The sequence below is a fragment of the Struthio camelus genome, chromosome 2, assembly GCF_040807025.1.
Source record: "Struthio camelus isolate bStrCam1 chromosome 2, bStrCam1.hap1, whole genome shotgun sequence".
NCBI lineage: Eukaryota > Metazoa > Chordata > Aves > Struthioniformes > Struthionidae > Struthio > Struthio camelus.
In genome coordinates this window covers 119,787,877-119,814,330 of record NC_090943.1, presented here as the reverse complement: position 1 = coordinate 119,814,330, position 26,454 = coordinate 119,787,877, and the positions used below count along the sequence as shown (strand labels likewise).

General features: G+C 46.9%; 1 protein-coding gene and 1 long non-coding RNA gene across 5 annotated transcripts; one reads left to right on the top strand and one right to left on the bottom strand.

Annotated features, from left to right (window-relative positions):
* Positions 1-2,345: 2,345 nt before the first annotated feature.
* LOC138066014 (uncharacterized) lies at positions 2,346-20,759 on the bottom strand. Of its 2 annotated transcripts, none has more exons than XR_011139150.1 (3): positions 20,479-20,759; positions 14,789-14,968; positions 2,346-4,204 (listed from the first exon to the last, which is right to left on the bottom strand). It is a non-coding gene; the product is annotated as an uncharacterized lncRNA (long non-coding RNA). The 2 variants fall into 2 exon arrangements; XR_011139151.1 differs by lacking the exon at positions 2,346-4,204 and adding an exon at positions 9,819-12,899.
* Positions 16,840-23,541, top strand: ADCYAP1 (adenylate cyclase activating polypeptide 1). 3 transcript variants are annotated; one of them, XM_068932295.1, is made up of 6 exons: positions 17,193-17,927; positions 18,216-18,323; positions 20,147-20,281; positions 20,766-20,861; positions 21,798-21,935; positions 22,496-23,541. In XM_068932295.1, the coding sequence occupies exons 2-6, from the start codon at positions 18,223-18,225 to the stop codon at positions 22,674-22,676; spliced, it is 651 nt and encodes a 216-aa protein (XP_068788396.1). In that variant the 5' UTR covers positions 17,193-17,927; positions 18,216-18,222; the 3' UTR covers positions 22,677-23,541. The 3 variants fall into 3 exon arrangements, with proteins under 3 accessions (XP_068788398.1, XP_068788396.1, XP_068788397.1); XM_068932297.1 differs by lacking the exons at positions 17,193-17,927; positions 22,496-23,541 and adding an exon at positions 16,840-16,968 and having other exon boundaries at positions 21,798-22,218; XM_068932296.1 differs by lacking the exon at positions 22,496-23,541 and having other exon boundaries at positions 17,206-17,927; positions 21,798-22,218.
* Positions 23,542-26,454: the final 2,913 nt, after the last annotated feature.

Here is a 26,454-nt window from a genome sequence, read left to right as displayed (position 1 = left end):
TTTGCCTTGGAGCTTGGGGAGATAGGGGAGATTAAAATTTGGAAAGAAGTAGGAAGAACCATAAAGCTGATGTTCATTTGGTAAGCTTCTCTGTTGCGGGAGCCCAGAATTCTTGTAGAAAAATAACAATTTTAACTTACTGCTTGTTCCACTTTACTAATCCAAGAGTTAACAGGACCCTCAGAAGCTAAGAAACTAAACTCTACCGTTAAGAATGTCAGATATAGCCTTCCTATTTAAACATCTTCCTGCATCTGGAACAGTCTAGACCTGTCATATTAAAGGCATTGCTTTTAAAAAGAGGTGGGGGGGGAGGGAAGAACAAGCTCAGCAATAAATTCTCTTTATTTGCTGTATAACCCTTTACCAAGTTCTCTGTTGCTCAGTTTGTACTGTTATGTCAAAAAGTAGTAGCCCTAGAACTGATGGCTCAGAATCCCAATCTTTCCTGACAAAAGCAGTATACCAAGGTTTAGATATGGTATTTCCATCCTAATTGTGGAAAACCGTACACAGGCGATGTAGCTTCTCCTATGTTGCTTTCTAGTGAGATGTGGGAAGCACTGGCTACAAGATTAGGTATAGAAAGCACAGAGTCAATTTTAACAGAGCAGTAACCAGGTGCATAGGGTGGAACTCACCATCAGCAGTTTAGGCCAACAAGGCTGGCTAATGAAGGGATTTGAAACAACGGCGGCATGAACTGGTGTCTGTTTTATCTTCATTCATCTTTATTGCTAACACTTCTGGTTGGGGAGGTATGGAAAGTGAAAGCTGGAAGGGCTGGGGGATGGAGGAAGTATCTCTGAGATACCCCTGGTCACCTTATGGAAGCACAGTACAACAGCACCAATCTAAGCTCCTTTCTTTGCTTGCAAAGAAAAAAAAATTTCTGTTGCTGCATCTGATATCTGAGGACTTTGCTATATGGTTTTAATTCATACATCTGTGCTAAACTTTCAGGGTGCAAAGGATCAGTAGAAAATCCAGCACATAAACATCTTTTATTTTTAATAATTTAAAACCTCAGAGTAGATTCTAGGTTGTCTAAATGTGAAAACCAAGAACTCATCATTTGTAAAACATGTAGAGGAAAATATTGACATGCTCTATTCTCACGTTAAACAGAGAATTCTGCTTGCTTAGCTGTTTTCTTCTCCCTTCTCTTCTACATCTGTCAGTAATGAAATTAACTGAAAAAGGAAATAACACGTCTAATCGTTGAGACATAGTGTATAGAGAAACAACTTTTTTCATGTGAGAGCATACTGCATTGTCAACCCTTCTTCCTTTCCTATCATGTTTAAGGACAGCTGATTTCAACCATCTCAATCTATGGTCTGTAAACAATTGTTTTTCAGAACAGGAAAATGGTGACTGGTATAATGACATTCATTATTTTGGCTGTATTAGTTAAATAGGATGAGCACTCTTATTCATAAGAAATTTGCAAATTGAGATACAAGGCCAGATATTTACTGGCTTCAGAAAAGAGATTTTTCTTCCTGATATCTCTCACTGTTGAGTCTGATCTTTTATTCCGCTTATCACCTACCACCAGGGCTGTGGGTACAGATACCTGTAAGGAAGGCTGTTCAACTCTCAAATCTAGTTTCATATCTCAGTTATCTGTATTTTTTGTCTTGGCCCAAACATCATCCACTGTAGATCTGAAATGAACCTTGAGGAGCTGGGAAAAAGTAGTCTGGAATAGGATTTCAGCTGTGTGGAGTTCATCCACCCTTAGTTACAAAGGCAATCTCCAATATTAAATTATCGTCAGTTTATGGAATAACACCATTCTTTTATGACAGCATAAATACAAGTATTGAGAAGGAGTTGTTGATGCTGTCATTCATGCATTTGCAAATTTGTTTTCTTCCTAATTTCACCCATACACAGCTGTGTGTTCTCCCTAATTAATGAATTGCCCTCAGGTTACTCACCCAGACAGATCTAATCTATCTCTGTCCAAAATGACTAAACTCTGTCCTGTACTAAAGATGGAAAAGGCCACAAATTACTTTCTTGGTCTTTCCAGCTAGAAAATCACTGCTTACTGAATGACATTCCTTCCATGTGGCATTCAGGGTGATTTCATCACCTCAAGGCTGAAGCTTTGAATACAAGTGAAGAAAAATATCTACTGCAAAAAAGTTTCTTAGTTCAGATTCCAGTTCAACAGAAGAAATACTCATTTCAGATGAGCTTATAATGACAATGCCATAAATGCAATAAAATGTATAAATATGCCGTCTTTCATCTTTAAAGCACTTCATAAATGTTAACCAATCCTTCTTTTTTAGTTTCCAGCTAAAGTTATGTGATCAAGATGAAGGACTAAGTCAAACATGCTGCTACAGAGAGGTATTTTTTCCAGACCTTCTGACAAAAAAGTGTGTGCAATTAGGATATAAAGTGGAATATGAATAAGTATATGCCATTTTTAATATTGGCTGACCTACACTGCAGTTACAAAAATAAGGACGTACACCAAATTTCATATGAGTTTTACTTTTTTTTTACTTCATAACTTGATTTTGAGTGTTTCCTCCTTAAGGTCTCCAAGGGGATTTACAAGCTTGTAGGTAAAAACAAAAAAAAAACAAAACAAAAAAAAACAAAAAAAAACCCCACCTTAGGCTCCGCTAAAATATAGCCGTGTCTGGAATGAAATAGGATACCAACACTCCTCTACAAGGAACTGGAAATGATAGCGCTGCATGCGACTTCCTCACAGGAATGCAAGCAGCAGGAAAACTTGTTTTTTTGAAGTTGCAGGCCAAAAATGTCCGTACACTTTGACCTCTGTTTCGACTGTAAACGCTGCTAAGTGAAGTAGCCAGCACCATGCTAAGACTGCAGGTTATCTGGTAGGCACAAATTTTGCTAGAGACATTGGATTTACGTTTAACAGAAAACATTCTCCATAATCTCCCCCATAAGCTGAGGAATTCGCCACTGAGACCAAGCCTTACTAGACACAAAAGAAATTCCTTCTGTATACATCATAACCAATAGAAGAGGAAAAAAACAAGTGTGTACTGCAGAGTAGTATGTTTTAAGACACAGAACAGCAGGCTTGGAAATGCGGAGTTGATCTACCACTTTGAGACTTATTTCCCTATATAATTGTAGGGAAAGCACTCTCCTCTCCCTGCAGTTGCTCATTTGTGTCTATCCTCTCTGTTCAGATCGTGAAGTCTCCCGATGAGGTCTGTTCCAAACAGGTGCAGGCAGTGCCTAGTACAATGCACTGCCCATACTAGTTGGTATGTTGTGATTCGATCATAATATGAATAAAAAATGTCATGGGAACATTGAGAAACTTGCTGTCAATGTAATAACCGAATATTGGAAGAACATTTGCTGTTCTTTTTTAATTTTAGAGTAACAAAAGTTAGACATCTGAACAAAGCAAACCCATCACCTAACTCCCTCCCTATTTAGAAAGCTTAAAGGCTTTTGTTGGTTTCAGTTTTACATAAAACTAGAATTTTGTCTTAAAAAAAGATTAGAAGTGAATGAGTTATGGTGAATGGTTCTTTGAAAAGATGTGCATTTCTTACATTGGAAATAACTACAAAAATTGCCTTTTGGGAGAAAACAGACATAATACTGCATAACACTACAAACTTTGGAACTACTTTCTTCTCCTTTTAGAAAATCACAAACTTCACAGCTGGCATGCTGGTAGCCTTGTTTTTTTACCTAACCTGACTGGCAATTTCCTAACTGTCATTACTATATGCCATACCGTATACTGGCTACCTCTCTATATTTCTGCTTTTCTAATTATGTTTGGATTTCTGAGGAATAACTACAGTGTAAAGAATTTTGGACCTCAAGCGGTCACCCACATTTAGGACAGAGTAATCAACCCCCTGGGAAGATAATGCAGGAAAGCTTGATTGCTGGTGCCAACAGGTTTGCTTTTCCAGGTCACTGCACAGGATGAGGCCTGAAAGGTAGATATTTTCCATTTTGTTTCTTTTTCTAGTCATTAAAGAGGCCAGCTTAGTCATGTTCTTATTTTAGACGTTTCCACATGATCCGGAGCTAATGTTCCTCAGATGCAGAAAGTTCCATATGGAGCCTCTATATTCTTTAAAAGTTGGTATGCTGCAGTCCTTGTATAGGTCTTCAGGGTTTCAATCGCACAGAGGTGAAGTATCGCTTATTCTTTAGACACATGATGTTAATACTGAAAAAAAAAAAAAGAAAAGTGATGCTGAATTTTGTATCATGGACTTTGAGTTGTTGATAGCTATGCCTTAAGAAAGGATGTTCTCCAGTGCTCACCTCTGAGTTTATAGTACCAGGTCAAAATATTAAAACCCTTTTGGGATTCATTATAGCATAACATTGTAAAGTAACTGTTACCGACAGGTGCCAGGGTGAGCTGTCAACTTGAGACCCAGAGTCATTACAGCCTGGATTGGTTCTGAACGTCTGAAATTTCATTTTCACTAGTTGTCCAGCCAGGTTGGCTACTCTCTGACAGCCAAAGTATTGGTGCGAGCTGTAGATTGCCCTCTTGTTAGAGGCTAAAAACTCTTTGCAAAGCATCAGCTGACCCACAGTTTTGTAACTTGCATGATTATTTCTGGAAGCAGGATATTTTGGTGCAGGGTGACTAATTTTTAGCTATTAGCATCTTTGATGCTTCCTCTTGAATGAACATAAAAAACCTTTTTAAACAAAAAAAAAATAAGCGGGTGGTTGGTACTATTCCAAAATAATGGGCTCCTCTTACTGTGATACTAGTTTCTCGCAATACAGAAACTGAATGTAGCACTCGATTCCTTCTCAGGACCAGCATTAAGGTCTTCCAGTACTTTCATTCTTTACTGAATGCTGCAGTGGCAGAGCTTTAAATTATCTCCAAAAGATGGAAGCTTGCTAACTGATAAACTAACTGGCTATTTTGACTTGCAAATTCCTACACTGTAGTAGCATATGAAGCATTTATACAGGTTTTACAGTAACAAGATAATCAGAATGAGAGCCAAGGGAGAAGTTTCAGGACACAGAACTCTGATACCCCTTTTAAGAAAAAATTACTTCTCTCTTGCTGAGAGATAAAAGAGCCTTATATGTTTTCCCAGAGACAGCAATGGCAGTATTTTACTTAAAGTATATTAGATGGGCGTGTTGCTGTCTGTGTGGCTAAATTCAGGAACAACTTGCCTCTTAATATCATCAAAAACAGAAGAAAATCTGGGTTAGAAAAATCAGCTTTGGGCATCCTATTAGCCAGTGCCAGGATGCTGATACATGTGGATGAAGGGCAGTGGAGAAGGTGAAAAAAATATGGTGCAGAATGGTGAGTGTTCTTCAGTGACGTGACCTGGGCCATGGGCACCACATGCTAATGGGACTCACACCCTCTCCGTTTCTCTGGTAAATTGTCCCTATGGAAATTTTGTAATAGTGCTGAGGCAATGGTCCACGCATTTGAATACCCAATTTGTGAAGAACATGTTTACAAATTGTTTTAAAAATGATTATGGGAATTAATCTCAGGACACATTTTCTTACTCTTGCAATTACAGAAAATATTTCTCTGGAGCCTGCAAGTAGAACAAGTCTGGAAAATTAAGAAGAAAAAAGGAAGAAACAAGCAAAAAAATTAAGAAGTGTCTTTCAGAGTTTGGAGACTCAAGTACTTCGAAAGGCAACCGCTGTCAATGTTTGCTTTTGTGTTGACAGAATCCTTTTAAAAGATTTTGTGGTGCGAAAAGCTCCTTTTAGTGGGTTTTCATAATGCACTGGGAGAGAACAAGAAAATGTTTTTCTCACCATGGCCAGCCATGGAGCTCGCTCAGAACATTGCGTACCCAAACCAGGAGGCGATTTTCCACACCGCTCGCGGGCAGCGCTGGCAGGATGGGCACTCGTGCGCGCCCCCACTCACCTTGGAGACCCAAGCGTTTGCTTCTTCCAAGCACTCCTAAGGATGACTCAGGCCTCGTAATGCTCCTGAAGGAGATACGTGGCATGAAGGCTCATACCCGCCCTAAAGTGATAGATAGACGTCCCCGTGGCTTGCCAGAGGCTAAGTGCTTTTATTCTAAGAGCGTGTCTACAGAGCAGAAGGAGGGGTGGCATCCCCCTGTGCCAGCTGTAATGTAGCAACCGCAAGGTGGCACGAAGGCTTTGCACTTTCCCTATAAAATGTATACCATACAGTAGCACCTGGCTATATACTCCCACTGTATACTGACTCTCCGCCTGCAACTCTGCATAGCTGATTGTGGGTACTCTGACTCTTATGCTATGTCCTTGGGGTTGCTGTTTCTCAGCCTGGTTAAATTAAGACTAGCTGGGGCGTGTACAACAAGCGTCCCTTCCTGCATCATTCAGATGCTCTAGCGGAGGGCCACCACCCTGCCTTACCGGGCCACCGGTGTTTGAGGACTCGCCTGGCACACAGAGTGCGACGTCAAGCCCCGTACTAAGTCAGCGGGAGCCCCAGCGTCTGCTGGTGGGAGAACGGGAGCGTACCCTGCGCCTGCCGCGTCAGCAGGGCTGCAACGAGCCTGACGCAGCGCAGCCAATATTCCCACCTCAGCTCTTCTAATTTTACTGCTCTCAACCTAATCTACAGCAAGGCTAGCTGCCAGCAAAATGAGAACAAATACTGGCATAGGAGGCTGCATATGTAGGGGAGGCTAAGGTGGGAGTACGGTCAGCATCTTCCTTAGCAAATAAACCTTTCCTTGGTATGTATGTGGTACCTCTGGCACACATGATGCCTCTGGGACATTTAGCTGGCTATGGGTGGCTGCAGGGGCAGGATGGGACAATGCATTTGTATCACTGCAGCTTTGGCTGAGGCCAAACTGAACCATGAGGATGTGGTAGAGATGGAGGGAATCTAGGGCTGGGTTATTAAAAATATAAAATATATTTATACATTGTAAGATACATTTATATGAACTTTACTGTTCTCCATGCAATACTGCTTCTGTCAGAGCCAGGATTTTCCCCATGACATGCTTTCAAAAGCTTCGTTCAAATGATGTTTAGGACGTCTGCACTGGAGATACAGCTTCTGTCGGTTCCCTCAGGAGAGCAGCGCACCGTTCTTGCCCCTGGAAAGTTTTCCTTTTACCTAGCCTTAGCATTTCACTTACCAGATGATCTGAGGGTGTAGGATAATGTGAAACAAACAGTTCCTGCACCTGGTACTGTGTAGGCTCCATTAACAGCCAAGTCCTGAGGAAGTCAGGCATTCAACACTCCCATTTATTGTACTTACATATTTAAAACTTGCAGTATTTCTACCCGGGACTCCAGGCCATGTAAGGATATTAGCAACATTTAATGAGTTCACTGAGAGTTGCTGGTATGCAGTGCTTAACAAGAATGAAGGCAGTAGCTGTGCGTTAAAGCAACTGTAAGTGCTTTGCTCACAAATCTCCATGGAATTAAAGAGCCATACCTGACTTCACTCCACTTCATTCCTTTCACAAAAACTTCTGCAAAAAGAAACCCACAACTCCCTCACCTTTTCTCCATTTCTTACTAAAAAAATGTGAGTTTAATATCTCTGTGACCTTTCATTTTTATACTGCCTAACTGGAGCAGAGAAGCTATTTTCTTCTTCAAGATGAGCTTCGCTTTCATTGCGGGCTCATTTAGGCTTAGGACTAATGTAGCACAGCACAGAATACCACAAGGATTTGATATTTTGCAGTGCTGTTCCCAGCTAACCATTCCTAAATTTTATAATAATGAATCATGCAGTCTGGGACGTTGTCTCTAAAACACCCTCCTCTCCCATCCTTTGGCAGCTGTAGAAATAGGGGGAAGTGATCCTGAGAAAGTATTTACTATAGGTTTAACTTCTTTAAGCCAAATGTAGACTTTGAAAACAGGAGTAAGCACTGGCCAGTACACTTTTCTTCACATCCTAAAAGCAAGTGTATGCTTTTAGTCTATGCATCAATGCTTGGGAACTTTTGTCATCTTTCTAATGCACGCCAGTGACTACGCTGGCATTACACAATGCTGTGTTCCAGAACAGCAGTGCACACTATCATTCATTAAGAAAAATATGAGGAAAACTCATGATTCAAATCTCCCTACTGCCTCTCCTTCCCCCAGGAAAATAAGGGAAGGACACTAACTATATTGAGTGTAATGACTAATACTGCTGTTCTCTAATCAACACTGAAAGACGGGAAAGATCTATTTTGAAGGACAGCTTTTGCTCAGTTGCGAAGTCTCCTTTGATTACCTTGTTCTCTGAGGGTGAGTAATGTGGTTGTAATTATTTTTAGTTTAGTTCAACGTTATTAATCATCTTCAAGCTAACAACAAATACAGTAGCTCACTAGTGTTTCATGTCCATTCACCGTCCATTTTCTGTTTTGGATGCACAGTTCCCTTTGCTATTCTAAATGATACTGATTTCTATATGTATTGGTGGAGGCCGCCATTCAGTGACTACTATTTTCAGGAGGATAACATTTTTTGACTAAAATCACTCTATAGGGACTCCCCTTAGACTCCCCTGAAGCTATCACAGAACTCATCAGGGGATATTTACTTTATATAATGGCATTTATATTAATGGCATTGAATGAACTCATGCCTGGGAAATAAGAGGATGTAACCATTTTCCTAGAAAGCGTGATTGTGTTTGGTGGCAAGGGGACATATTACTCCTGAGCAGTAAACCTTCACTGCTGGCAAAGAGGAGTCAGGTTACCAAAAGTGAACATCCAGCCTCATTACAGTCACTAAGAGCTTTACCTCTGACATCAATGGAGTCAAGGATTTATTTTAGAGCTAGTTTGTTTTTTAGCTATGCGCTCTCAAAGAAATCACTTAAATTGCAGTATTTCAGGCTGCTCTGGATAAAAGAAATAGAATAGTGCCTATATGCCTCATAAGAGCATTATGAGGTTAGTAGTAATGTTTTTGGATGAAAGCTATTATATAATTCTAGAATATTTTGTAACGATGAAGAACCCACAAAATCAGTATGGGCATATCATCAGCAGATCACATACAGATCATCTTTTTCCTAACTCTTCCACATAGGGAATTTTAACATAATTTTCTCGGTACTGAATAAATATTTGCTGTTTTCATAAGTAGACTTTTAAACCCATATTCCTGTGTTTACTTTGTAGCTCAAGCTCTGGAATAATTGCATAAAAATATTCTACATTAGGAGAGAGGGGAAAAGAACTGACCACATCTAAAAACGAACGGTACACAAGGAGCAGTCCCTGACTCAGAACAGAACTGGTAGAACTGATCTGAGGAGATAAGAAGGTCATTAGCTATATTCAAAACAGGGTTATTTACTTTCTGTAGAAGAGAGGTTTGAATAGATAATGTTCCTGACAATGACTTTCTTTTGACTGTGATGAAAAGATTTTTCTTCTCCCAGAGAGGAGATTTTTTTTCATGGAGAGGTAAGTGAAACATATAAAGATATCTCCCTGTGGAGTCCTTAGGAAAAATAAGCAAAAAATAAACAAACAAAAAACAAAAAACCAACCAACCAAAAACCCCCAAACCACCTTAAATTGTTATCATCAGGTAATGAGATAAGGTTATTCATGTAATCCCTTGCTCATATTTCTTGTCTATCATATTTCAGGGCAAATTCTTGTTACTTCCAGATTTTTATATCAGAGGAGCTAACTAAAGCTAGTTATCTGGTGGTAAAACATTCATTTCAGGCAGTTAAAACCCATGTATATGTTTTAGGACAATGTCAAGAGTTAGAGAGATTTATAAGACAGCTGTTTTTACTGTAGAGTGAAACATCTTAGAGAATCACACAAAATTGAATACCATTAACTCCTTTATCTAAAAACTGATGGGACCCAAATGCAAAGTCAATAATATGCTTGCACTTGATAGCAAAAAAACCCAGGGAACAGAATTGCACTACAGTGAAAAATACAATATTAAAGTTTCAGAATTTAAACATAGTCACAGATTATCATAGTTTATTATTTCAGCTACAGTGATCATTGTTGACTAATCCGGTTAGCTCCAGAGATTAAAAACAAATTTTGGGGGTGGAAAGAGAAGGCTCAGTCCTACAATGTCCTAGCAACTTCTGGCTGTGTTGAGCACTGTAAGCTCCTACGAAACTCAAAAAAGACCAAAGGCAACATTTACATATATTTACAGCATTTACATAATGAGCTCAGTAGACACATACCTGAAGTTATGAAATCACACCGGAGTTTTTGCAGACAATCCTCACTCCTAATGAGAAAGGTCGATCAGTCTAATCCAGTTCTGTCTGCAATCAGTGACAGCCTTTCCTCTGGCATTACAAGGGTCAGTGACTGATTTTTGACATTACAAGAGACCATTACACGCATCCAGTCTGACCTTTGCATAAAGCAGGCCAAATAATTTTCTCAATAGCTTGGGATCTTTTAGAAAGACAGCAAGGCTGACTTTTTAAGTAATGGAGATTGTAATCTAATTTTGTTTAAGTGATTAATTGCCTCAACTGTTACAGAAATGCATTTTATTAGAAGATAGAGATGTATCAGGCCATGAAGCCACACAAAGGAAATCCTTTGTGCCATCTTTAAGTACAAAAAATAAGAATCAGCCACTCCTTTTTAGGCTAAGCGGCCCCAAGTACTTTACTGAAATTAAATGAATTTAAAAAAAAAGGTTTAAAACACACATTCTGTCTTATAATTACAGTCTTTTGCCCCTAAACTTCCCCCCAGTGGTCATGCGTGCAATTAGATATTCAGTTCAAGCTGTTTAAGCATGGCATGTTTCAGAGTTTGGGAAGCCCAGAAACTGGCAGTCAAGGGCTAAAACACGCAGTCGGGGATGTCGCTGTCCCAGTGAGGGGCGGCTGAGGCTGCGGCCGGCCGGCCGGCCGGCCGGGGAGGTCCAGCCCGCTGGGGAGGTCCAGCCTGCGGCTTCCCCGGGGACGGGGGCGCAGGGCAGATGTCTCAGGGTTTCCCGCGACCGCAGTAACGACAGTTGCCAAAGTGCGCTGTGGCTGGTGTCCCTGGTGTCTGCTGTCCCGTCAGCGTCCACCGCGGAGGCCAGGGAACAAAATCCCCCGTTCCCATCCCAGGCCCCGCATCCTTCTGCGCGTGACAGGACAGGGGCTCCCCGTGGCGCAATGGGCTGCGAGAGCTCTTCGCATTGCTCACGAGGCACAAAATAAGCAGCACGAAGATCTCCGGCGCTCCGGGCAGTTTTGGCTCGTCGAAGCCACGCTTGCCACGTCACGCAGGGCTGGAGGGCACCGCAGCCCCACGGGACACCTCTCACTGTGGGGCTCTGCAGCGTGCAGGAACCGGCTAGGAAGGGCTCATGCGCCCAACCAAACTTTCTCCTGCCCGTAACGAGCCAGACTTTTGTTACTCTCTCTCATCACAGTATGCAGTTCTGATTGATATCTATTGGGCTCTGCGTGACCGATCGCTGTTGTCTTTAGCGTGCTTAATTGGAATTATTGAACGGCACCTGGCTTTGACAGGCAGGGATTCACCCCTGTTGGGACAGTCCTCACCTCCCCGGTTTGGCCTGTTTCTGCGCAGCCCTGGGCTAATCAGGCAGAGTTCAGCTGCGCTGTCAGAAGTCAGGGACCCTTTAACAGTTTTCCAGCACAAGCAACACCGAATTAGTGTTTTGTAATAGGCTGCACACTGGTTTGTAATAAGAAAATATGGATGATTCTATTTATTCTCTCTTGCTCCTGCAATGATAAGAACTGTTCTAATTCATTATTAATCTGTTCCAACTATTTCTGGTAATTCCAAACTATGAATAACTTCAGCTGTGCCATTAGCAATACCTCAAAACTACAGACGGTTTTTAGTTTTTGAACACAGGCGCATAGGAGTCCCACAGTTTCTTAGGCTGTACCCAAATTTCTACCACATCGGAGTACATAAACTTGTACTTGCTGTTCACACTGAATTATAGCTTCATCTAAAACAGCCTGGAACATAAAGGTAGTGTGGTCTTATTGGCCCGGTATAAATTATTGTAGCTTGGAAGCGTTCTGTGAAACTTTGCATATTCACACCATTAAGGATTTACCCTAGCTTTTTCAGGATAGGCCCTGAACACTGAAGCAGGTAGAAGTGAGAGTGAGAGTAGGCCTGGATCTGCTGCCATTGATAAGCAGTTGCCGCTGCTTTTATTCTGCAGAATAAAGTATTTCTGCTTTTACTTCATGTCCTGCAGACTCACAAGGCATCTTTAGCAGCATTTTGGAGGTTTCTGGCTTTAATGTTGAGAAGGCCTTTGAATATTAGATCTTCAAAAAGTGATTTTGTTGTTGTTGTTATTAGCCTCTCAGTAGCAAAGTAATTTCTTACTTACTTACTTTCCAAAGTATTGTCTTACTTTCCAAATATAAATGATCAATCTAAGATCCTTTGTCAAAAAGGGCCAAGGAAATAACTTTTTTCGTCTTTTGTAGAACACGAATTTACTTTTGGGGAAATTGGGTGAAAGACAGGGGATTATAAATATGCATATTGGTTGTCCAAGGAAATTATCTGTCACATCTTTCCAGTGCCACTGTGTATGCATAGCGTGACAGTAACTCCATGTGGAACCAGATCTGCTATTTGGTTTTTCATGAATCTAGAAAGTGCTTTTCTTGCCTTTGCGTTTTGATAGGAATGACTCTTCCAGTGCTGCTTTGTTGTCCTGGTCATCTGGCTTGGCTGACAGAAAGGGAGGGAGGAGGAAGGCTCTTATGTAAGATCAGACACTGAACTTTTGTGTAGGTGTGTAGGCAATCGAGCAGGGCACAGACAACCCGCTAGTCTTGTCGTTCACCACAAACTCCAAGGAGGGGCAAGAGCTGGATGACCACACTCCTGTTACTCCCACACTGCTGTCTTGAGAAGCAGTGTTGTGGCTCATCTCTTAAGAAAAGAAAAAAAAATAACTCTTCTTCCCAGAGTATATACTTAAGAATGGTTTCTAACCGTTTGTTTCGAAATAGTGTTATGGTGGCAAAAGGCAACAAGGCATTATCTGAAAAATCCTCATGAAGAATTTGCTGTGGGATGCAGCCAGCTAACCCCTGTTAGTCACCTGTGAAATGACTCCAACAGACCCGACCACCAGACAAGGGCTCTCAATCAGGTCTAAGCATTTCCCTTCTGTCTTGGGATTTTAGAGTCAAATTTTGGGTTTCAGGCTCTCTGTGGTATGTCTCTTGAGAGAGTAACAGTCCAGGTACTGTCCTTGGTTGCTACTCTCAAAGTTTTCTGTAGTTTGTGCCTCTTTCCTAGAATCCCCTTGAATGAATAAACTTTATGGATTACGGCTTTATTCTCTGTGAGAGCTAAGAAAACATGCAGGTATGTATGTTTTTCCACAGTGTTCCACCATGTTTTGCCAGTTTTCCACATTTCCTAAACATACTGCTGCTTTTAGTTAAAGAAGCGGGGGCACAAGCGGGGGCAGTTTAATAAAAGAAAAACAACTTTGTAAATGAAACACCCTTAGCCCGCTCTGTCTCTGAGTCTGTCGGGATCTAATTGAGGAAAAAAGTGGAGTTTTCCTGCCTCTGTTGCAGGTACCGTGTCTCAGATGGAGCTGCTCAAAATATCTGACAAGACATATAGCTCCTGGTGCTTGAGCTGTAATAACTTCTGTTCTGCTGGGTGATCCCCTAAATAGCCATTATCAGATGGCCACAGATACAGCCGAGTGGCTTCCCTGAAAAGATAATCTCCCTCTGGCAAGGCAGCTCCTCCTAGGTGCTAGCTCACCAGCATTTAGTACAAGACAGAGGCGGGAAGGCAGGGAAAGGATGAAGACCAGCGACACATTCATAACACTGATGCAAACACGCACAGAGTTCGCCAGCCCACAGGTCCGTAACAGCTTCCCCGAGCCATCTCAGTACGGCATCAGGCCTGGTGAAAGATAACTGTGAGACAGTGATAAACCTGCTTTTCTGTGAGTGTGTGTGTGTGTGTGAGAGAGAGAGCGAGAGAGCTGAGTTGGTAGGATTGTTTGCTTTTGAGAAGGAAGAGTTCATTCTTTTCTATATTGCCAGAAAAACATATGAGCTTTCATGATAAAATTAGGTATTCTAGGCCTGGCAATTTTCTGGATTCCTGTGAAAGACACATCTAAGGTGACATACTGAGAAAATACAGATAGCATGGCTAAGCATCCGATAAGTGTGCATGACATATCATCCTGCTTTATGGATTGATAACAAAGTCCCTGACAGTTTTATAGATTACTCTTTTTTTTTTTTTAAATAGAACTATGCCATAAATATGCATAAAAGAGTTTTCTGGAGGGTAGAAAAGATACCCATCATGGTACATGATCAAATATGTTTCTTTGGCAGTAGGTTTTAGAGCAATCAGTCCCAGTCATGCTTAACAAGGCTCAGAGGATGCAAGCTCCACTGGAAATATCTAAAGAATTATAATGCTCTAGTTAAGAAAATAGAGCTTTAAAATAGCATAGTCAGATAAATTAAAAGGTCTAATTTAGGTTGATAGAGAAAGATGAAGGAAGTTCTCCAGTGAAAAACCTACTTTCCTTCACATGCAGCTTTAGGAGTCTGCCTTAGAGGCAAGTATTATAAACCTTAAATCCCTTTCAGCCTTGAAATGAGAGAGTTATCTTGAAATTTACTTATATATGGAGGCCAGATTAAAACCTTTACTTATTCAGCCTGAACTGTAATCATGTTGTATGCATATTCATGTCGTACACACATCCGTGAAGTAGACAGAGATGTTACAAGAGTTTTATTGGCATGAATCATTTGTGAGTTACTCACCCTAAACGAGTGTCTAGAAGCTGTATTTTTGCAAAGCATACTGGCGTTGAGTCTGTGTACACTGTAAAAGCAGAGGAGGCTTAGGGCTGTTAAGAATTGTCTGGAAGCTTAGTCCTTTTTTACTGGGATTTGTATCTCTGTGTTGCTTGAGCCCAGGTATCCTGGTACTTCTGTAAAGAACTGGGGGAGAGGCGAGGGAAGAGAGGAAACGAGGATGTGTAAACAAAAAGCAGCTGAAAGTAGCTTTCCTAAGGTGAAAATAGCCACAGCTTTAAAATCCACTGCCCACGATTCTGGTCTCTTTGGAAAGAGAGAATATTTCCTTCTCATTCCCTAGGAAGAGTGTGAAGTTCAAGCTGGTGTAGCGAAGTTACCCATCTAATCCCTGCCATGCCCGTGTCTAGAAAAGCCTGCACTTACACCTGCGATCACAGAGTCATTTCAAAGGAGAACAATTAAAAAAAAACCACCCAAACCAAAAAACCCAACCTCTCAAAAGAAAACGCCCGATATCTGAAATAAAGGAAAGCAGAAGGCAGCACCTCCCTGGCGGCGGGTGTCCTAGCCGGGGGCTCCGCGTGGGATCCGCGGCCGCTGGGGCTTGGTGCGGAGCGGCTGTCACCGAGCCTCTCCCCTCGTGGGGACGTCCCGACCCGACCCGGCCCGGCCCGGTCCGGCGCGGCCCGCCCGCGCTGCGCCCCGCGGCGGCCGCCCCGACGGGGCCCCGCGGCGGCTGCGCTGGAGGCAGCGCGTCCCCCCAAGGGGCGGCGGCGGCCGCAGCCGCGCTGCCTGCCCGCGCGGTGGCGCCCGCCGCTCACGGACGGTGCGCGCTGGCGCAGCGCCCGCCGCGCCCCGCGCTCCGCGCCCGCGGAGCCGCCCGCCTGCGGGAAACCCCGCCGCCGCCGGCCGCGGTCCGGCTGCCTCCGGGAAAGGGGATTTCCGCCCCCGCCGCCACTCCGCCTTTCCCCGCAGCGCTCCGACTTTGAGCCTTGCGCGGTTACTTTCTTCTGCTGAACGCCGTTGCCTTATTTTACCCGCCCGACGCGAAGCGCTAATTAAGACAACGTCCTGTCGTATGTCGAGTGTCTCGTCCCCCTTCCCCGTAATCACGTCAGTGGCCATTTCAAAGGGAATAATTCATTCACGTTAAATTTCCTTTACCTCCGGAAAATATTGAAACCTTAAATGACCATAATCGGAATGTAATTGTATGGTGTGTTTTTTGTTGTTGTTGTTTTTGAGAAATCGATTTGGGCTCAAATAACTCATCTAAACATGTTACACCAAAACCATTCAAATAGGAAACAGGAGAACGAAATTATTGCTGCTTCCTGAACTCTCTGCTTATGATCCTAATAATTAAAATGTGCAGTAATGGCTCCTGCAGCCTGTATTTCTTTGGGTAATTCTCGGAAATGAAGGGTTGAGTTTCGACCACTGAGAGAAGAGAGCGCGGAGATGAGCGAAATACCCAGGGGTTTGGTAGCCAGCCGGGGGTCCTCGCCCGGCGCTCGCCTCCCACCGCGTCACTTGGGGGAAAATAATCCCGGCGGCGGGGAACTCCTCGGAGAAGGGATTTCCCTAAGACTGTCTCCGCAAATTAACTTTTTTTTTCCTTTTTTTTTTTTTTCATGGCAATCCTCCCCTCTTTCCCATGTGCGCGCTCCGCTGTGCCCAGCAGGCGCGCACCGGCCTTTGCAGCAGGCGGGGAGGGGAAAGGGTCGGACCGGGGAGGGGGGGAGGGAGCCTCCCCGCCGCCCCCGGGTTGTCGGCGGGCCCGGGGCCCCGGGGGCTGCGGCGGCCGCGCGTGGGCCCGTCCCCGCGGCTGCCGTGGGGCTGCGGCGGGCGGCACAGGCGGAGCGCTTACGGCACTGCTGGTTTCCCCGGGGGGGAGCGTTGCGTAATGATAACAACAATAGCAATAAAAAAAAAAAGAAGCGGGGAAGTAAGAGAAAAGCCCCCCATGCCTCCCCCAATCTCGGTGGAAATGTGGGTCCCGCGTTGGGGTTGCTCCGCCTGCGCGCAGTCCCCGGGCCGGCTCCGAGCCGCGAAGGCGGGCGCAGCCGGCCCCGCGGAGAGGTGCGGAGCTAAGCCCGGGGAGAGACCCCTGCCAAGCCCGGGGGACCCCCAAGCTCACTCCTAACCGCCCTCCTCCGCCTCGTGGTCCCTTCCTACGGCAGGTAAAGCTTGACCGTTGCGAACATCCTTTTAGGCTTGTGGGATGGCTTGGTTTTTTGGTTTTTGTTTGTTTGTTTTGTTTTTTTATTTTTGGGGGGAAGTGTGAGTTGGTGTTTATGAGAAGCTTTATGACTCCTGATAAGCTCATCTTTGAGGACGACACAGAACTGTGTTCCTTGAGGAATTGGTGTGGTGACGTCTTTTCTGATACCCGATTATTACGTGACTGGGGGAAAAAAAAAAAAAGGCATTTGATTCATGAATAAAAATCCGGACACCACCACGGGGCAACAAACAATATTGCCCGTCCTCTAAGGTGACATGCAGGCAAATGTTTACGAAGAGGGCTCTCGCTGAAGCGGAGTGTTTGCAAAGATTTTGCTGCTAATTGCGTATCAGACGGAAGGCTGCGGAAGGCTGGTCAAGTTTGGAGCCACCGAGCAGGAAGAGAAGAAGAGGAGAAAGCTGAAGGCTCTCAGTGAGGGGAGAGATCTGGGGAAGACAACATCTCAAGCAGCCAGCCCTCGGCTCTCCTCCTCCTCTCCCTCCCGGGCTCGCTCGCTCTCTTCCCCCTTTCCCTGTGCTCCCTTCTCCGCCGACATCTCGCTCCATCCCTCTTTCTGTCTGTCCCTTCCCTCGCAGACTCCACTCCAGATCTGTGCTGCTACCTGCAAACTTTTTTCCTTTATCTTTTTCTTTTTTCCTTTTTTTTTCCCGGAGTGGATTCCCTTTAAATCAGCAAACAAGTAACTGCTGCTTTTGCATCTTCTTCATCCCGCGGGTCCTTCGCCCATCGGAGAGGCGATGCCACGAGGGTTTTAACTCCTTTCGGCCGCAACTTGGGAGACAGCTGTATTCCCCCCCTTCCCCGTTTTGGGTGTTTTTTTTATTTTTTTTTTAAGACCTGCCCTTTTAGTTTCGCAGCCAAACGCTCTTAGTGCCGGGTGTTTAGAGTTTAATGGTAAGGACACAAGCCGGCTCGCCGGGCCTTCCCGCAGCGCGGCAGGGGCGGCTCGCCTCGCCCCGGCGGCCGGTCCCGGGGCGGGCGGTGGCAAATGTGCGCTGCTGCGCGCCGCTCCGCACCGCTCCGCGCGGCGCCCCGGCTGCGGACGGCGCCTGGCTTCAGGGGCCGCGCTGCCTCCCTCCCCGGCGGGCTCGGCGAGGGGCTTGGTTGGTCGCGCTTTTTTTTTTTTTCCCTTTTTTTCCCCCCCTTTTTTTTGACAGAATTTCTCCTTTCCCTCCCGCACAGAGTGGCAATGTGTAGCAAAGCGATCCTAGCACTCCTGGTCTATGGCATAATAATGCATTGCAGTGTCTACTGCTCACCTGCGGCTGGACTTCAGTACCCGGCGCTCAGGTAGGTCCGTCCCCCGCCCCGGGGGCTCCTCCGGGACCCCTGCAGGCCCCTACTGCCCTAGGCTTGCTAAGGGAAGGCAAAACTTGCGAGAGAGGAAGGCGAAAGAGGATGGGGGGGAGTCACCAAACGAAACCCCCTCCACTTCGCCCATGAGCCCACCCCCTCCGTCTGGGGAGAGGAGCTGGCGGGATGGAAAAATCCGGCTCCGCGGGTAAAACAGGGAGAGGGTGGCCCGCCAGGCTGCTGCACTAACTTCGAGAGGAGCCGGTCCCCAGGGTCCTAGAGCCTATAATCTGCGGCCCCTTGTCACCCCGAGAGGGGGGTCTCGGCAGGAGGATGCGGCGGTGCGGCCGCCCCTCGGCGGGGCAGCCCAGCTGGGAGGGCGCCCCCGGGCTGCGCTGCGCCGCCCGGCCGGGCGGGGTGCCTGGGCGGCAGGGATGCGAGTGCTGCCCTGGCTCCGGCAGCAGCGGTGGGAGTTTAAGGGGTTTTAGTCTCTTCTCCGCCCTGTCTGTATTTATGCTAGCTCCCCCCTTAACGGGGGAAAGCGGCTGGCGAGATTGTTTGGTTTGCTTTTAAATATGTATGTATCCATTCGGTGGTGCTTTGCTGGCCTCCAGCGCGGGCTGGTGCCTTTGCTGTCCCTTCGTACCTGGGGGCCGGGAGTGTTTGGACCCTGCTGTGTTTGGGGGCAGGACTGGGGAAGCCCCAGCGCAGCCGGCACAAGCGACTTGCCCGTACTGGGCCGCGGCTGGGAGTGCAGGACGCTTGGTCCAGGGCAGCCGGGTCCCACCCTGCTTGTAGCTCGGGGAGGGGGGGGCGGCCGGTGTCGCGGGGGCTGGGGGGACGTTTTGGGGCGCGGTGCTGTTGTCTGAAGGACCCTTCTGTGCCGGGGGTCCCTCGGAGGGCCCCTGCTGCGCGGCTCAGCTGGGCTCGGGGGGAGATGCCGGATGCCCCAGGCTGTCCGAAGAGGGTGTCCCTGCTGGGGCTCCGGGGGTCCTTGTCCGAAGCGGGCCTCGCCGGGGAGCCCGTCGGGCCTGGCTGCCGGCAGCCGCGTCCTCTCCGCGGCCGGCTCAGCGGCCGCCGGGGCCATTAGCTGGCAGGCACCCGGCTCGCTTCATTCAAGCGCCTGGATTAGCAGGAGTGCAACACTTCAGCGGCATCTATTATTAATACCTCCGCTAAAGCTCACAGACAAAAATAGCTGCCTGTAACGCACCATGACCTACATCGTACTGCGGAGAGAGCGGGGGACGGGAGGGGGGTGGGGGGAGGCGGGCCGGGACATAAAACTCGGGCGAGCTGAACGAGCAGGGACAAGCTGCAAAGAAAACCAAAAACACGCGCAAGCGCCCCCCCGGGCGCAGCGCGGGGCGCGCACCGCAGCCGTCGGGGGTGCTGCTGCGCCCCCGCCCAGCCCCCCGGCGCGCGTGTGCGTGTGTGTGTGCGTGCACCCGGTGCGGGAAGCCCCAGCCACGGCTCTGGCAGCTCTGGGGCCGTTTCTGGGGCTGGGGGCGGGGGTGTGGGTTTGTTTTTGTTTTGTTTTTTTTTTCTTCACCCTCTTGGACCACGTCTGGCGGCGGGTGTGTTTCCTCCCGCGTGGAGGGCGGGGATGGGAAGCGGCGGAGCGGGTTGGCGGGCGGGCGCGGGGAGGGGACGGGGCAGGGGCAGGGGGACGGGGCTGCCGGGGCTGCCGTGTCTGCTCCCCCGGCGGCGGCTCCGCGAGGGGACCGGCCGCGACGGCAGCCGGCAGCCGGCGGCGGGGCTGGCCGGGCGGAGAGCCCCCAGCCCGGCTGACTCCTTCCCCTCGCTGCTCTCGTTGCCAGGCTGGAAGATGAAGTCTATGACGAGGACGGGAACACTCTGCAGGACTTCGCCTATGACCATGAGCCCCTCGGTATAGCGAACCCGTCCTCCATGATAGGCGAGATGTACACCTTGTATTACCCACCGGAAAAGAGGTGACTGGAAGTGGCGGGGTGGCAGGAATGAATTTTGAGCCGGGAGCAAAACGGGTCTGTCCGAACCGATTGGGAGGGGGGAAAACAGGAAAAAAAAACAAACCCACGAACCTAAACAAACGACCAAGCTACACGGGTCCCGTTCTCATGCCCGGCCGCCAGAGTAGAGACCAGAAGAAACTGAAAAGCCGCCTTACCTCCAGCAACGCGGGGGAGGGAGCGGGGAGCAGCCTGCGCCGGGGAAGGCTAGCACTGCTCCTTGAAATACAGCAGAAATGCCGGGCGAGCGCGGAGCTCAGCAAAGAGGAGGGAAGGGTCTGGGTGGGGAAGGGGGGGTCCCAGGGGACCACGGGGAGAAGCCGCCCTCCGCTCTCCGGGAGGGAGGGAGGGAGGGACGGTGCCCGCTAGCCCGGGCTCTCCGCATCCCTGCGGAGCCCGGCTCCGGGCCTCGCCGCTCATCTGTGGGCTCTTTCCCTCCGCCCAGGCACGCCGATGGGATCTTCAACAAAGCCTACAGGAAACTCCTGGGTCAGTTATCTGCGAGGAAATATCTGCACTCTCTGATGGCCAAGCGGGTCGGGTAAGGATTTCTCGCCCCTTCTTTTCCGCGGTGGGCGTTGCTGCTGCTCCAACAGTTGCTTAAAGGGCCGCGGCTAGAGGAAACAATGCTTAATGGGCCGTGGCTGGAAATTTGTTGCGCCAGCGGGGTGGTTGGTGGGGCGAAGCCCGGCCGCGGGGCTGGGCACGGCTGGGTCCCGATGCCCAAACCCGGCTGCCCCCGCCGGCCCCGGCAGCGGCTGGCGGCCGGCTCTGGGGGAAGCGCGAGCCGAGCTGTCAGCGCCGGGCTTGGCGGCGGTGTGCTCGTTTTGTGCATATATACGGATTTGAGGTGTGTCTGTCCACACATATTTTCTGCAACCGGCTTATTTAAAAACAACAAGTTCGGCGGCCTCGCCGCTTTCCTGGGGAGGCAGTCGGTCGGAAGAAATTACCGGGGGCTCGGCTAAGGCGGGGAATTTGGCTAAAGCCCGCTCCGCCGGGAAGAACAGGCGCCCCCAGATGCTCGGCCGAGCGGTGCGCATAGCGCGCCGCTGCCCGCCGGCGAGCCCCGCGCACCCCGCCGCGTGTCAGCGCGAGGCAACGTTTTAATAAAGCCCCGGGGAGAGCGGCTTACCCCGCCGCCATGAATAATTCATAGCAGGCATATATTGCCTCCCCCGCCTGCCGACTCCTGGCCGCACCGGCTCCCAGTTTGCGAGCGGCTTTAGGTGGCTCCTTTGTCTTCCCCGGCGCAAAACGTGTTGCGCCGGGAGCAGCGGTGGCCCCGCGGCGGGCGGCGGGAGGCATCCGCGGGGCGGCGCGCAGCCGGGAGCAGGGAGCGGCTTAGGGGAGCGGCGCGGCCCTGCCCGCGCCTTCCCGCAGCGCAGCGCGGGGCGGCGCGGGGCGGCGCGGGGCGGTGCGGGGCGGCGGCGGCGGCGGCCCCTCCTGATGCAGCTGTGCTTCTCGGCCCTTGCAGCGGTGCCAGCAGCGGCCTGGGGGACGAGGCGGAACCGCTCACCAAGCGGCACATAGACGGCATCTTCACGGACAGCTACAGCCGCTACCGGAAACAAATGGCTGTCAAGAAATACTTAGCAGCCGTCCTGGGGAAAAGGTATAAACAAAGAGTTAAAAACAAAGGACGCCGAGTAGCGTATTTGTAGCGATGAGTAACCAGCCACTCCTGTGTATACAAAGTCCTAAAAGAAAGAGAGAGAGAGAGAGAAAGAGAGAGAGAGAGAGAGAGAGAGAGGGAGAGAGAGAGAAACCCAACAAAAAAAAAATCAAAACAAAAACAAAAGTCATTTCCAAACTGACTGAACAATCACCGCTCCTGTGTTATCGAAACATGTATTTATGTATGAAGTAAAGCCATTAAATGAATATTTTGATAATAATATTGTTTTTCTTTTGTACAAAAGCACTAGAGAAACGCACAGATCTACTTTGTGGACCAATCATTAAGTTATATATAATATATAAATATATATATATAAATACTACTACGAATACTAAAGAACAAATCTTCATATAAAGCCTGCACAAGAACAAGAATTCGCCTGAGCTGTTTATGTTTTTATATAAAATAAATAGAAAAAAAGACAATCATTGTTTTGAATATTACTCCTATTTTTGTAACGGAAATTAAAAGGATAGTATTTTTATCCGCGACAGGGTCGAAGACATTAATTTTCACCATTTGCTACTGTACATAGAGAAGGATGCCCTGCTCCCAGGGGATTATGAGGAAAATGATTTGGGAGAATTGCTGAAGCAGATTCTTCCCGCGGTGAGTCTCAAGGCAGGCTCCTTTGCCACTAGCCTCTCTGAAGGGGCACTGTCCCCTTTGCTCTAGATTTCGATTTCTTTCTGCTTTCTTTGATTCCAGTTGTATCTGTATTAGTGTCTCCTCAAACAATGAGCTTAGACGATAATTCTCTTGTGGTGAAAACAACAGCTCGATCCAAATTCTGTATCTCTGTTGACTAGTGGAGGGAGAAATAGTTAACCCCTCCCAGCAAAACCCAAATCAAAAAAAAAAAAAACCCAAACAAAAACACCCTCCCTCTCCTAAATCCCGAACTAGCAGCAAGGATAGCGAGCCCCGTGCACTGTCCTGCTGGCTGGCCGGGCAGAGTTGCCGAACAAGCCAAAGCGGAGCTAGGAGCCGTTTGGGAAGAGTGGGGAAGAGCCGAGGGGCGGCCCCGGGGCGCGCCCGGTCACGGTGCGGCGGGGCGTAGGGAAGGAGAGGCCGCCCCCACCTCCGATCCGCTACCCAACTGCCCCGGCAGCTCGGTACTGGACCTGGATGCAAAGTACAGTGTGTTACTCTCCAGTGCTGTCCATGCTTCTCATCATGTGTAACGAGCAGGGTTCTCGCCTTGGCATTTTTCGGTTGGAGTTGCTTTTCTTCTTTGACTGTTTTTTTTTTCTTGTAGAACCTCCCGCCTTTCATCCACTGTTTAAACCACCCGAGTCACCTTTTTGGGTTATGTTCTTTTGGGAGAAAAAAAAAAAAAGATTGTGAACGCTCTCTCACTCCTTTGTTCTGTTTTATGCAAGCTCTTATTGTAAAAGTTTAGGAACCCCTGTTGTAGCTACCACTAAATAATTATGCACTACTACTAAAGTTTTTGTTCCTTGTTTATTGAGTTTGGAGGTAAAATGTATTTTTCTACATTCTGGCTTATTGCTTAGTAAAATTTATTTCATAAAACAAACTTTTGTCATAAAAGAATGTGTAGTGTTCACCTGTGGTCCGGGTTCTAACGAGATAAACCATTTTCACCTCATCTCTCTATGTACGGACTCCTATCTTACCTTCCACCCGGGGGACAATAAGCAGCAGCGCACCCAGCCGGGGCTCGCCCCGTCCCTTCTCCTGGGAAGGTGGCGAAGGAGGACACGTAGGTATATGCTTCCTTCCAGCTCACCACACAAACCTTAGCGGAGTCTTTTCCCAAAGACACAAAACGAGCCCCGAATTCAAGACGTGGATTGCTTGGGAAAGCGATGCTTACCCCTCAAAAAAAGCCGTGGGGAGCGCTCCTTCTCCTCCCGCCCCCGCTGCGCGGCCGCGGAGGGAGAGGCTCGCCTCTGCAGCCCCCGGCGGCAGGCGCTGCCGGCGCTGCCGACCCTGCCCGTCCGGGCTGCCTACACCGCCGGCACTGCCCGCCCAGCCTGCCCGGGCTGCCGGCGCTGCCCGCCTTGCCGGCGCCGCCGGCTCTGCCTGCGCGGGCTGCCCGCCCCGCCTGCGCGGCGGGCTCCGCGGGGCGCAGTTTGCAGCTTTCGTGCCTTCTCTTCACCTTGTAAATCGCCACGAGTTCACGGATGGCTATTCAGTGGCCCTACGATGCTGCAACACATCGGCTTGCGTTTCAGTCGTGCTGCTTTTGTTCTTCGGCGATGGGCAGAGTTTGCTGTGTTTGTGTCGGCTGTGGTGTAATGACATAGGGCTCTCTTGACGTTTTATTTATGACCTTATCAGTTAAGAGTTCCGTGGCTAGTTGCAAGCATTATGAAGTGATCACCTAGGTTATCCTTTGTATACTTTTTAGAAACGCCAACAGCCTTACGAAATTTGAGCAGATTTGAGATGCAGTGATAGTTTAGGTAGATGTTAGTCTTGGAGAACTTATTTTGTGTGCAAATGAATATAAAAAGAACTTAAACAAAGTATTATTACACACATGATATCTATAACTAGGACTTTGATAACTGTTATACAAAAGTGTGTAAAGTTTGTATTAATAAATTTTTGTAAACAATGCAATTTCGTCTAATGTTTGGGGGAGAGTAATCTACAATCTAACAGTGAAAGCTGTACTTCATTATAAAATTTATTTAATTAGTTTATTTTTGAGCAGCATTCTTCTAACTTTTTCACATCTGGGATACCTTTTTTTAAGTCTCCACATGTTATCATCAAATAACCCCTGACATTTTTACTGATGGCTATTCCTCTGTTTGAGTAGATTAAACAGAACTTTTGAAGTAGAAGAGCCTAGTTCCACAAACACTAGCTAAATGTTGTTTTCTAAAATATGCAAACCGAACCAGTCAGTGCCTATAGCCCTTCACTCTAACTACTCCTGTGCTTAGAAGCCATTGATTTGAAACAGAATTGGTATGTTTGATGAGATCTTCACCTAATCCTCTTTTAATTAACATTCTGTATGTGATCATGTGCTTCATAACATCACCTGTTGACAATGGTAGCATCTTCCTTCGGATTAAAATGTTACTGGGCTGCCCTAAAAAATGAAACTGCAGCACAACAAGAGTTACCTAGTTTTAGAAAAGTACAACGAAAAAGCACAGGCAGGGTGGTTTGTCAGCATGAAAGGTCAGAATATCTGACCTTTAAAATTCAATTTAACTTATCAATTGCTGCTTATGTTTATTATTTTTATGATAGCTCAGGGGCTTTATTCAAGTAGCTTGGAAAGTAGCAGCAATTTATTTTTAAGCTAAACTCTATTTCTTTCTAAGAACATACAATTGAAAAATAAAGCATGGGAATCAATTGACAATTTCCCAGCTATTTATTTTTTAAAAATGTAAACCCAGTGTTTGAAATAGACTGATCATATCCTTTCTGCTGTGACTTCAACTTATAGGCTAGTTTCAACAACAGCGTTTTACTGATGAACTTGAAAAACCAAGATAACTCAGGAAGCTGGTAATATTAGCAATATGCATGAGGAATGAGTGCAAAGCTAGATAAAAGTTCTGATCAAATACAGATCAGGTCAGAGACAAATGCAAAGAAATACCTAGATGGGTATCGGATGAGGAATGATTTCTCAAGCAGACAGTGTAAGAAAACTAAGACACTCTTTCCCAAATGCAGCATACAGTGAAAAACTACTATTGGGTTCAGTTAGCCTATAGTGCTCATACATATAACTGCATTATATTTCCTGCTCATCTAAAATGAAAATATGCTTAGGATCTCTATGGTGAAGAAGTTCTTGCTATTAGTAGCTTGAGGATCAAACTTGGGACTAGTCTCCCTTAAAAATAAGGTCATCTTCATCAAGTCCTGGACACCTGTTAAGCATGAGCAGCAGAGGGAAGTAGTGCTGTAAATGGCATGGAGGTGGTCCTAAATTCACACTCCTGAAATCCCTCTTTGCCAAATGAAATATGATTTCACGAAGAAGCTCAGCTCTGTTCCCCATGATTTGAACTGACATCTGAAAGGATACACTTGGAAAAATATTATGTAATACTGAGTGGTATAACATGAGTTTTGTGGGAATTCTTGATGTTTTATAAGCTCCTATTGGACTAGCAACAGAATTGGAGAAAAAAATAATGATTAGGCAAGACATGATTTTGGAGCTTCACAGTCTAAAAACCTCCTGACATTCAATCGAAGCGACAAACTCTGGTTAGTTAGTAAAAGAGGCTGAACAGAGTGGGATGGACTCATCCAGATTCCAGCTCTCAGAAATGTGGTGCAACACATCTTTCACATAGCTGCTTAGATCATCAAAACCAAAATAGTTTCAAAGAACAAATTTCTGTAGTGCTCTGGTGTAAATCTGGGTATGGTCAGCAGCTGCCTTTCGCAAGGTTTGCTTGTGAACCTGCTGACCTCCTCTCCACTTGGCTTTGGAGACTCTTCC

Excerpts from the sequence above, each read along its gene's own strand:
- ADCYAP1 (XM_068932295.1), top strand. The coding sequence starts at position 18,223 with ATGTGTAGCAAAGCGATCCTAGCACTCCTGGTCTATGGCATAATAATG. Across the intron at positions 18,324-20,146 it reads CTTCAGTACCCGGCGCTCAG|GCTGGAAGATGAAGTCTATG; the intron begins GTAGGTCCGTCC and ends TCTCGTTGCCAG. Across the intron at positions 20,862-21,797 it reads CTGATGGCCAAGCGGGTCGG|CGGTGCCAGCAGCGGCCTGG; the intron begins GTAAGGATTTCT and ends CGGCCCTTGCAG.